Genomic DNA, 12,719 nt, shown 5'->3' on the forward strand with positions numbered 1-12,719 from the left:
AAATAGCATATTTTGGGACGGTTACTTAGAAATACAGTGTAGATTAACAGTGTCTGTGTAATTTTGAAATTTAATTATGTGTAGCAGCAGCCAAGGGTTACCTGCACAAGCACTGGGTGTTGTATAGCTTAGAGGAGCTTGCTATTGCATTTTAGTTAGGAAAGAGGCAGAAGAAAGATATTTCCTTTCCCCCCCGTCTCTGTTCCCAGCATTTATAATTTTCAGTGTCTAAGGCCCGTACCTTTTGTATCCAACGACTTGCTAGACCTCTTAAAATATAAGATGTGGTAAAGCACATCAGGAAATGACTGACTGTGTCGTGCTCTTATTTCTTAGCCTGTTGCCAGAGGAGACTGTTACTTTTGGGGGATTTAAGGTTTTTTTGCTCCTTACTTTTAAAAGAGGGTTGGAGGAGGAGGTTGAACGGAGCTGTATATCTGCCAGTTTGTATTCTGTTATTCCAGTAATTACCCAGACATACCTGTAAATCAGAGTCTAAGCAGGATTCCATGCTATCCCTCAGTTTTCTAATCATCATGCTCTACAGAACACAGAGTTTTGTCATAGCCAGCCATATCCTGGGCTGCTTCAAAAGCAGGTCAAGGGAGGCGATTACCCCACCCTGCTCCATTCTTGAGATACCCCACCTGCAGGGCTGCATCCAGCTCTGGGGCCCCATGTAAGAAGGATGTGGATCTGTTGGAACGACTCCAGAGGACACCACAAAGATGATCAGAGGGTGCCTCTGCTATGAAAACAGGCCAAGTGAGTTGTTCAGCCTGGAAAAGAGAATGCTCCAGGGACACCTTATAAGCAGCCTTCCAGTGCCTAAAGGGGGCTACAAAAGAGCTGGAGAGGGACTTTTCACAAGGGTATGTAGTAACAGGATAATGAGGAATGGCTTTAAACTGAAAGAGGGCAGTTTTAGATTAGATATTGGGACGAAATTCTTTGGTGTGAGGGTGGTGAGGCACTGGAACAAGTTGTCCAGAGGACTTGTGGTGCCCCATCCCTGGTAGTGTTCAAGGCCAGGCTGGATGGGGCCCTGAGCACCCTGGTCTAGAGGGTGGCATCCCTGCTCATGGCAGTGGTATAGGAACTAGATGATCTTTAAGGTCCCTTCAAGCCCTAACCATTCTAGGATATCCTTCTAGTCTACTGTTTCAAAGCTGTCATTGTTTATTCCTGCCATATTAGATATATTTTCCATGTATTTTCTAATTACTGAAAGGCTAAATGAACTCAACTTGTCTTATCCTTGTACCTGTTTGGAAACTATGTACCAGTCTCTTTGTCTGAGAAGTGATAAAGGATAATAATGAATGAAAGTACACTAAAGGTTATAAAACTTCTGCCACCTTCATATATTGGCCAATATTTAGACTTTGTCATCATTATTGTTGAGAACTTTTGTGAAAACCTTCAGTGATGACTCCAGCAAAACCCAGTCTTGTGGCTCTCTTGCTTTTGCTGAATTGGGCAAATTCAAATCAAATGAGCCCTTCTAGAGCCAATGACATAAATTCCTTAGACCTAGGGACACTCGAACAGGCACCTTGAAGCCAGAACAATTTATTTTGCATTACTGAGACTGAAGGGGCTGGAAGTTATGATCTGGGCATTTCAAGTTAATTATTTTTTATTGTTGCTAAGTAGCAAGACCAACAGATCTTTCATTTTACTTATACTGCTATTAAACTATTCAGTTACAGTTTTAATCAATTTGAGAAGCAAAGAGATGTGAAGGATTGTTTGGCTTAATTCCAGCCAATGGCTACATTGCTCAAGAGGGTTTTATACCAAAGGTTTAGCAATTTATGAGAGTCTGAACCCTCTTTTAAGCAATCATGTAATTCATTATTTTTGTTACAAATAGAAAACTGGAATTGCATAGATTAGAATATTTTACATGACTTGAATAATAATGGTGACAATAATTCTTTCAGACATATTTTTAACCAGTATGTAAAATCTAGCCCTCTTAAAACTAGACATGGAAGATGAGTGGGATTTCTCATGCATTTTCCAGGTAATTTTACTACCACTTTTAAAATAGTTAAATTACCTACATTTTTATTTGCAACATATTGAAAAAAATGGTACAATATCCACATACATAAACATACATATGTATATTAGCTTCCTGTGAATTCAGTTGGACTGCAGAGGAAAATGAATGAAGAAATAAGTGAAGGAGCTCCACTACAAGCATCATAAAAGCTACCCAGAGAATTAATGATTTCATGTCAAGCTCTTGTTCTTCACAGGTTGCTTCAGTTGAGTCGATCACACAGCCTGCCTTTTTAGGCAATGCTACTATCATATGAATTTACAAAGGACATTTTTAGGTTAATATGTTATCTAACAATTGTGACTTTTGGGGTTTGTTCCTGAAAATCATGTAGTCTGCTTCTATATCAGTTCTACATAGGAATTTGCCTTGCCCTATAGGAAAAAATAAATCAGGATGACTACATATACATTAGCAACTAAGGCATTCTGCTGAACAAGAAAATATAATGAAAGGAGTCCACGCCATCTCTTGGGTACTGTGATGTAAGGATTACTAAAACTGCTGAAATGTTGGTGAAAGATTTAATGCATATATTTTTGCATTTCTCCCTTTTTTAATCCATTAACTATTTCTATGTATATATTTATTTTTCTGAACTAGCATAATTTTATTATGAAGTGAAGTATAGAGTTGACAGGAACTTAAGACTCCCAAGAAGAGTGCAGTGCATCAGCTGTCTGGAATACCAGGCAAAACCATGAATAATATTAATAGCTGTAGTAGTGGTAATAAAGATGGAAAGTTTTAAGATTATAGCCTGCAAGTATCCTGAGAGAAATGTTTGACAGGTAAATGCAATAGTTAATTTGACAGGTTGGACTTGTAAACCAGATCATATAGATGCAAAAATAGAAATGTTTTCTGCAGAATATTTATCCCACAGTTATAGTACTGGAGAACTGCATGAACATTTTTTATTTGTGGGGCACGGGAGCAGTAGGGTAAGTTGGCAGATTGTCTGTCTCAGTTCTTCACTTTTTGAGTTGAGACTTAATCAATGTGGGTGACGAGAAAACAAGGAGTAAGAAAAGTACTAGTGTAATTAGCTTTTCCCATTCCCCACTTTTTTGAGATACTAAGACAAATGTTTAAAAAGAAGGTGGTAATACTGAGGTTAAAAGAAAAAACAAAAGGAAAAATAAAGTATCATAAGCACTGCTTTTGAAAACAAAAAAAGTCCACAGATATTTGTATTTTATATATGTTGTCTCATGTCTGATTTGTCCCAGCAATGTCTGGGATGGGATGGGTAAAATTTTTACATTTTGCAGTGTTGTTACCAGTCAGTGCTTTCTGATTCAGTGGGTTTAATTTAAACGTTTTCAGCAATTATTCCTTATGACATTATGGTAGGATCTGTGCAGATACAACTTAATTTTTTTTTTTTTTGTAGAGGCCATGTGAAGGTTATGAAGGTCAGAATTTCTGGAATAAGTAAGCAATGCCTCTCAGCTACAGTGTGGTGTAGGTCTTGCTAGTCTTAAATTTAGGTTTTGAAATTGTACTTGGATTGAAAATGCAGAAGAACCTGCTCCTTGATTTGTGTGGTTTGTTCTTGCTGCTCTTATCTTCCTCCCTTATTTTTTTTTTTTCCTTCTAGTTTTGGAGCTCTTGTTTCTCTTTGTTTAGAATTTTAGCCTAGTTCCAGCTGTATGACAAAGGTCGCTTTTGCCATTTTTGTGCATGAGACAGAGCTGGAAAGAGTGACCATGAAGATCTGATATTAGTTATTAAGTTGTTCTATGTATTTCTCTTTTAAATCTCTCCTTTTTCTTGTGGATGGTACTCTGCCATTTTTCTCCCTTAAACTACTAATGACCAGTATTTGACCATATCTTCAGGAAATGTAAATTAACACAACTTCTTTTTTTTGCTTTATTAACGTGTGTGTCATTAATGTTTTAGAAAATAATCCACAATTAGAAGATAACCTAACAGAGTTTCCGCTGAAGTTTAGTTTGGTTGGTTAGAAGATCACATAACTTAGCTATACTTACAGTATGGCAGTGCATATATATGCAAAGTTCAGAGAATAAACACGTAGAAGCAATACATCTCCTCCTTGCTGTAACTGTGCCTTTCAGTTCAGGGATAATCACTGTATTGGTTTAACTAAGAGAATAGCAAAATTTTAGCTTATGTAGGAGTGAAACTTGGTTGCAGATTTTTGTGTGTGTTCTTGCTTTTCTAAAGTAGAAAAAAAGTTGATGTTAAACTTGCATATGATCTGTTTCTTACCTTAATTGCAATATTTTGATACTCTAGTTAAACAGGTATTAAAGAAATTCTTTCAGGAGTAAGATATAGGCTTGTATGGAAGAAAAAGACATTTTCCAGGTGTGGGTGGAATCACTACAAAGAATAAAAATTTATTTCTAATTGCATAGTTAGAGACTTTTTATAGTTCTCAAGTGCTTTAAGCTCTTTTAGGTGAGATGAAATGGGTATAAAAAAGCAATAACTGTAAATGGTAGAGGCCCCCAGTAATAAGCAGGAACCCTACCATTCCACCAAGGGTGTTTGTGGAGGGTGGGCACAGTTCTCTTCAGCCCTTGCTTAAAGACAAAGTACAAGGCAGCAAAGGGGAAAGAAACTGATCCCTGTGACAGAAAGTGCTCCTGGGGTCATTCAGAAGCAGTCTCAGCCCTCAACTCTAGGGATGGCTGCAGGAAGTGGAGACAAGCTGGAGGGATCAGCTTGGTGACCTTTTCCTAAGCTTCTTTGAATCCTGGACTTCAGGGCTGCTCTGGGTTGCCATCATGGTTCTTGACATTCCTGCACATTTCCCAGAGCTCATGCTTGAATTATGTTTAGTTGGATGTCATTAATGTATAGAAAGTGTATTTTGTAATTTTTTTTTTACCTAAGTGTTGCATCTGCTGTCCTCCAGTCTTTCTGTCTTTTATGGTTCACTAAACTGTTAATTTTCCTTTTGCCTGAATGCAAAGATGTAGTATCAACAATCTGCTGTTACTATGTGATGAACTTGTTTAGCAATTCCTCTACCCAGACCCTGGATTTGTAGGGAATTGTGTGTTGAGGAGGGAAATTCAGGATGAATCTATTAATAGACTGGATGACTGAGAAGTTTTCCACTTGTTTTACTATCTTTCGTGGATTCAGAAGTTTGGGTTTTTTTTGTTGTTGTTGTTGTTTTGTTTTTGTTTTTTTTTTACATATAGTCTTGGTTTGCCAGAAGAAAGCATATTGCTTTAGCTTCCTTCATGGTTGTGAGGGAGTTTTCAGTTCAATGATCTAGCAGTATTTCTCTGTCATTCACTACTTTCTTGTTTGTAATAAACGCCTACAGGTTTGAAATGAAATCCTTCTTTCCTTAGTAGTGAGACTTCCCAAATAGTATCCTCTTTTAATGGAGTATTTAAACTTATAGTAAGCTCTTCCTATTACCAATGAAATTATTATGTCTGCCTAAAAGCACTTTTTTTCTTCAATATAAACGTTGCAATCTCTTCCTGCTATTTTTGCAAAATGATTCATAAGTAACCATGCAGAAAATAGATGTATCCACATTTAAAATGTTACATGCCCTCCCACATATAACAATGAAATGTGTTTTTTGCTACTAAGATTGCAAATACTTCAGTGATGTCTGCATATAATTAAATGTGTTAGATTTTCTTTCTGGCTATACTCACTGGCAAATGTTTCCTGAATGCCAACAGCTGTTATTAGGAAACTGTTTCCTGATCAACCTGCTACTTCTGTATAGGTGGCTTTATCTACAGGCTAAGAACACATTGGCTTTTCTTGCCTGAGTAACAGTTGAAGTATTTAATGGATGAAAAAATATTTTTCTGTTGTTTTGAAACAGTTTCATATAGAAAGGTTGGTTTTCTAGCAGGATAAATTGATTTTAAAATGAGACTTTAAACATGAAAACTTAGTCACATCTTTCATGTGGTTTGTTAGATAGGATATAAAGCATCTGTTTTAAACAGAGCTTCCAGCAATTACCACAAAGTTACAGCAGCTGAATGAACTTAGCAGTGGTTCTTTCACCAATATTGATTCTATTTCATGTGCTCTCTGCCTTGGGAATTTTATTTCCTTATATCCACTGAGATTCTGGCCTGTCAGAAAAAGTTTCACAGTCCCAGCCCCAGCAACATCTGTTGGTGTTGCTTATGGAAGCTGCCTCACGTGCTTCATGAGGTAATGAGAGTGTACCCCCAGTCCCAGCAGGCTGTGTGTGCCTCAGGCTTAATGTGTGTGCTTTGTGTGCAGTGTTTCTCCTCCCTCTTGTCAGGGTGTGTTATAAACTATCAGTAAACTCCTCTTCCCTCTCCTCCAAGGTTTTCCTTCCCTTATTCAGCAGTGTGCGAAAATGTCAGTTCAGCTCAGCAAGAATTGTTCATCTCAGTCACTTAATACCAGTCACTGTTGCTGGTATCTCTGTTTTCCAGTGGGACCACTAGAAGCAGGTCATTTTTGTCCATGCTCAGGGATGCCTGGTGGAAGGCACTTATGTGGTAGACTGGTACTTGCCAAAAGCATATAAACTGGGGAGACTGTTGTCTGTCTCAAGAAAGGAAGCAACTAGAGCTAGTGAATAGTTATAAGCATTTACCAGTATTTCCTTTCCTTTCAGTGGTAGCTTCACACTTTCCATTCTGTTGAAATATTTCTGTCTTTGAAATACGTTGTTTCATCCTAAAAACTTTTCAATTCAGTTCTGTTCTTTCAAGGGTAAGCCAAGGAAGGGAACATGATTGGACCAATTTAACCTGCTTTTTCTGCTTTCCTTTTTCAGGATTGCACAGTATACGAAACAGAGAACAAAATTCTTCATGTGGTGAGTACCATTTGGATTTCTCATAGCCGATTTTGTATAGACCACATAGGATTTTAGAGCTGTTTGTTTTGTGCTTTTTGGATGCATTGGCAGTTTGACAACTAACTAGACTGAGTATGACTGAGTGAATTTATGGAACTACTTGTGAGCAGGTCAGGAGCTTTGAAAGGTTTGGTGTTTGTCTGGCTCAGACTCATCTGTTATTTGTAAACCCTGTTTAGAAGAGTGATGTTTTTAAAAAGCAGTTTTTTGAGAGAGAGATGGTTGCTAGGCTTCTTTGAAATAATTTATGTTTATGTTAGTGATATAGCTTAATTTATACATCTTTATTCCTCATAGGAGCCAGGAGATAGCCTAATGATAGGAAAATTAATGCACTGTTTCCTTTTGAATTGTCAGCATAAATACAATAGTTTCTTCTGAGAATCTTTAGTACTATTTGTGGTAAATAAAGCAGATGAAAGTTATCAGGGCATCAGAAAACATGATGAGTTTGAAAGGCTGGTGTATAGAGTGTCAAAAACTTGAGTAAACTTTGTCTGAGAGCTGCATCCAAAGTTTGGGTATTAAATTGTGTTTCAAGTGTGGCTGAGCTTTAGTGAGTATTAAGTTAACCACAGCTTGTTTCTAAAAGTTAGAAGTGAAGATAATCTCTTTAAGGGTGAGTAATTAATTAGTTTAATTTATTTCACATTCAAGTAAGTTTTGCTATCTTACTGTTCTTGTTTTCAGACCTTAAGCCAGAAAATACTGCATTTCTTTAAGTGATCTTCCCAGTAAATGTTCAAATACTTATTTTTCTGTTATTCATTTTATTCGTAACGTACCTGTATGAAATGCTTGACAGGCTGAATCTTGTAAGCTTTTGATGCTTTGGTTTCACAGTGATGTGGAATAAAAAGTATCCTTGTATTTTTAAGTTTCACTGACATTTTTTCAGGTGTGAGACATAAAGAGTTAGAAAATTTAGTGAGGCTGACATCGTCATCTACACTAGGTTGGCCTCTGCAAGTATTTAAGTAATAAAATCTTTTATTACATAATCTTGGCAGAAGTTGAAGTGCTATGAGTTTGAAATCTATATATATAGCCTAGTTTTCAAAGCATGCTTGCTGTCTGCTGTAAGAGCTGACAGTTCTGAAATCTCGTATATACACTATATACCTTTTACAAATTGGCAGAAAGGATTGCAAAGGAAGCTGCCAGAATTTAGGACTGAGTAAACATCACTTTATACAGTTATCAGCAAACAGTTTTGAAGAAACTGAGAGGGGTTAATTCAGAATACATGAGTACACAAAATTGAGACGGGTTTCAAAAGTTATCTTACATCATTTAGACTCTTGTAGGTTTATTTCTTTAGTCTGCAGTAACTTCTTTGTGGACACAGGTGGACATAGGTATAAGTGTACCTTCTGGGATCACTGCTCAAGCTTGAAAAGAAACATGAGCACAAACAGAGCCTTGAATGTCTTAGTGAAGCCGTGGGTTAAAAATGACCCCACAAGGATTAAACACGACAAAATGGATTACATGTAACTTGGAGCATTTCTGACCGTGGTGCATATCAGCTGATCAGTGGGATTTGATGGGGGAGAGGCTGACCAAAAGTAAAAGAAGTAAATCTGTGACTAAATAATTAAATTATGGCATTTTAGATCATAGTAGGCAAGATCCTCATCATATTTTCAGTTTGAAAGATAGTTTTTTACATGTGCACATGAAAAGGTTGATGATAGAATTGTAATTGAAGTCACAATTCCCTCTAATCCTTTTCCTTGGAAGATAGAAAAAGGTGTAGTGGCTTTAGCCCATTAGACAATCTGAAGAGAGCAATTCAACAGTGAAAATGGGTTTCTGTGATACAAAAAGAGCAGCAGTAAATTGTGGGAAAGGCATAGAAGGAAATTGAGTAAGAAATACTGGGAGAAATAGGAAAGATTGTGAGGGCATGGGCACAGATACTGTAGGAGAGAAATTCTCTTTTTTAAAATTCCAAGATCACACAATTCCAAGTCCATTTTTGGAGTCTATTTCCCATCTGAATTGATGTTTGACCAGCATCCCATCCAGCTGCCTTTGAATGATTACATACAATCATAGAACTGAGTTTGCTGAGCTGACTTAGACAAGAGGTTCAATTCAAACCTGTGGGCTCATCCTTTGTAATTTTATGTACCACTTTCTCTTCATGATGCAAGGAAACAAGATTCTCAAAAAAGCAAAAGGAAATTACTAACAATCAATTAGCATTCCAGGCAATTAGCATAAGGAAATCCTTATTGAAAGATGTTGTTCTTACTTAAGATTGAAGTCAAATTTTAAGAGATCCTTCTTACATAAGTAAAATAGAACTAGAGTTACAGAAATGAAAAAAGAAAAAAACCTTAAAGGACAGTGATGCACTCTTTCTTGTCAGGACACCAAGATATTTACCACCTTAGGAGCAGACTGCTGGATCAAAGTAGTAGATTTTTGTGTTCTGGGTTGAACATCTCCATTGTCCATGGAATGAAAAGGATTTCTTTTTGACTCATGCTGTGGATCAAAGGTTGGAGCTCTGTAAGCACAGATCTCCTGTGGGGATGCTGCCCTGTTTCCCCTGGAGTAAGCCTGTGCCAAATTGGAGAGCAGGAGAACACAGGGCACAGCAGGGATGCGAGATCATCCTTTGCTAGTGAATTACATACAAGGAAAGCTCCAAAGTCAACCCATCACTGAGTCTCCATGGCTTCATCTAAAGCATGGGGAAGTAGGCAGGATCCTCAAATAAATGACTGATTGGTTTGCTTTAATTAGGTAGGCCAAAAAACAGTTCATGTGCTCATATTCTAACAGTACTAATTTTTTTTTTGAAAAGCAAATTAATGTCCTCTTTCCTTCAGAGGTGACAGTGTAGGTGTACATGGCTGAACCACTTTGTCCCCACAGCTGTTTCAATGTCAGTTAATGTATTCACAAGGTAGCTTTTCAGGATTTGCTTTTTAAGAAACGTTATTTTGGGGAGACAGAACTCTGTATCTTCAGTTTATATTCAAGGAAGAAATATTTTTGTTTGCTCCAAGCAATATGAGTTTCAAATGCTTTGAATAAGCATTTTGATTGTCACTTACAGTATTGGGTTAGGCAGGAAACGAATCTATGTTATTCAAGTAAACACATAAAATGTATCTAAAGGAAAAAGGTCTCATTGAATAATTATGAAGCTTTAAGATGAAATTGCCTACTTGAACTTGTTTATTTCTTCTAAATGGAGTTTCAAATGTATCCAGGGAAAGAAATGTCTTTTCTATAATTTTTTGTCCTAGAATTGTAGGAGTGTTGAAAAAATTATTTGAAGACTACTACATTTCTCAAAGTTTTGGGGTTTTTGTCTATGACTTCATTCTCAGAAACAATTCATTTCTGTGGAATAAGAAGCATAAAAACACACAGGATTAATGTGTTGGGTTTTGCTCATTAGAATTTGGAAATATTCATTAATAAAGATAAATGCTTTGCACTTCTGCAGCTTCATTTCTCAGTATGTTTTTTCTGGGGTAGCTTTTACTAAGTAAGCAATGTAATATGTAGTTAAATAATACTAATAATAATTTATTGATATAAACAGAAGTTAAATAGCACTAGAAAATAATTCTAACAGAAGTAGGTGGCAGCAAAAAACCACAATTTTTTTAATATCTTGAAGAAACACAGGTTTAGTAATACACAGGGCCTAAATAGGGAAGGATAAGCCATAGGTGTGGTGCTGGCTTCAAAACTGAAGATTACTATGCTCATGCTAGTTCATATTTAGAATCTTTATATTGATTTAACTTGAGATGATGAAGTATTTAGAAAACTGCTCAACTTAAAAGACTATCAGTTTATATCTGCTTATTTGGGGAATTGTATGTTAATCCTTGCAAAATTCTGACTGGAGATTTAAAATACTTGAAGAATAATTCATTGATTCCATCCAGCTGTCCAAGGCTGTATTTGATGGAAATACCCAGTTCAGATTAATCCATGTGAAGCAGTAGAGTATTAAAAGGAGAGCAAAGCTAGAAGAACTAATTATAGAAAGTAGAAGCCACGCTTCAGTCAGATTAACAATGTTTTAACTGAAAAAATGTAATAATTTTTTTAACTTTGTTAGTTTAATTTCATAAGAAAAAAAGGACTCTTTTCTTAAGGAGTTTCCCTTTTTAAAAATTAGGCTGCATTTCCTGCAATTTTTTTGAGTTTGAACACTGAGGAAAGTGATCTAAAGAGGGGAGCTAATGCTCAGAGGTTTTTTTCAAAAGCAAATGAACTATGTAAATTTAAAGAGTTACTAAATTGAAAAAGAGAAAACAAGCAATGGATCAGAATGTTCTCTTTTTACAAGAGCCTTATTGAAACCACAGTGATGATAATTTGCTTCTGCCCACTATATTTGAATATTTGTTATAGAAGTATAATGGACTAAAAATACATTGTCAAAGGTATCATTTTATAGTCATAAAAAAAAAAAGAAAATGTAACCACTTTCTGCCTTTGAAGAGCATATACCTTGTAAATTGAACTGAACAAGCTTCAGTTTAATAGAAACTTCTCCTTTTGCAGCCAAAAGCGGATGTAGTTCACTGTTCAAACTTCATGTTTGCACCAGTGCACGTTCAGGTCCACTTGGTTTTAGGACTGCTGGAGTTATGATGTTTTCTGTACAATATAAAAATTGTTTTGGACTAAAATTAATTGGTTAATATTATTTGGTTTGGCTTAAGTTAATTAATTAGACGTCATCTTGGACAGCTGTTACTAACTAAACTAACAGACTAAGCTTAACATTACCCAGACATTTTTTCTTGCTGTTAGTCTTGAAAGTCCATATGTCTTAGTGGTATCCTGTTCCTCACTCTAATGCCATAGGTGAGGGTGCTGATGAGGGAGTCCTCAGTCCTGGGAGTATGTTTAAGCCAGGATGTTTCAGTATTGCAAATACTTGGCAAGATAGATTTTAAACTTGACCACTAGCCTGGGTAAAATGAAGGACAGAAACAAAGCTAAGTCTCTTTTCTTGACCAGAAATGCTTGGTGACCTAGAGCTGCCTGAGTTGAGCAGACAGTGGCTGGACAGGTTGAGGAAAGGCCACTGAGGCTGTGCCCATAGGTGCTTCACTCTGGTGCAAACACAGACATTTTCCCAGCACAAACTGAAGCTGCCACAGAGAATTGAAGCAGATGTAAATCTAATTCACTCACCTTTAGGTCCCCATCCCCCTGTCTGAAAGAAGGAGCAATTGTGGAAAAGCTGTTAGAAATTGGTACCTTACGGTCCAAAAATACAGGTAGAAACTAAATATTATCTGTCATTCTTCATGCTTTGAGGCATAAAGAAGTTGCCTACTGAGGGAAAAATAATGTTTCCCTTTCAATTTCTACCAAACAGCAAGGTGCTGTGTGGTGATAGTTTTTGTTCTCCTTTGAATCATTTAGATTTGCACATAAAGACTGTGGTGTAGCTTCAATCTGCAATTATAGGTGTGTCACTTGAATAGAGAGGAGAATTTATTACTGAAGTGCAGTGATGAGTTACTGCAAAAGAGAACTGAAATCATTGCTTTAAGGCTCATAGTGAGAACAGGGACCATGTGACAAAAGGAGAAAATGTAATTATCTGTTGGTTTCTCTCAGTTAATCTTTTGTAACTTGCTTTTTTTTTTTTTTTTTTTTAAATTTTTGGCCTGGACAAATCCTTTCCCTGTGTGCAGATAACCTTGCATACTGGGAACTGAGTACAGCTTGAAAAAGGCTGGGGATTTTTAATGCCTGATGATTTTTGTGGGAGCAATTGGATCCTCAGCTTTT

General features: G+C 36.6%; 1 protein-coding gene across 7 annotated transcripts in view; it reads left to right on the plus strand.

Annotated features, from left to right (window-relative positions):
- Window positions 1-12,719, plus strand: part of CNKSR2 (connector enhancer of kinase suppressor of Ras 2) — a 205,531-nt gene that overhangs the window by 66,708 nt on the left and 126,104 nt on the right. For all 7 annotated transcript variants that reach the window (XM_077781642.1, XM_077781641.1, XM_077781643.1 and 4 more), the window contains exon 5: window positions 6,846-6,887. In XM_077781642.1, coding sequence (XP_077637768.1) covers window positions 6,846-6,887 — 42 coding nt within the window. The remainder of the gene's footprint in view (window positions 1-6,845; window positions 6,888-12,719) is intronic.

Source organism: Lonchura striata, chromosome 2 (genome assembly GCF_046129695.1).
Source record: "Lonchura striata isolate bLonStr1 chromosome 2, bLonStr1.mat, whole genome shotgun sequence".
Classification (NCBI taxonomy): domain Eukaryota; kingdom Metazoa; phylum Chordata; class Aves; order Passeriformes; family Estrildidae; genus Lonchura; species Lonchura striata.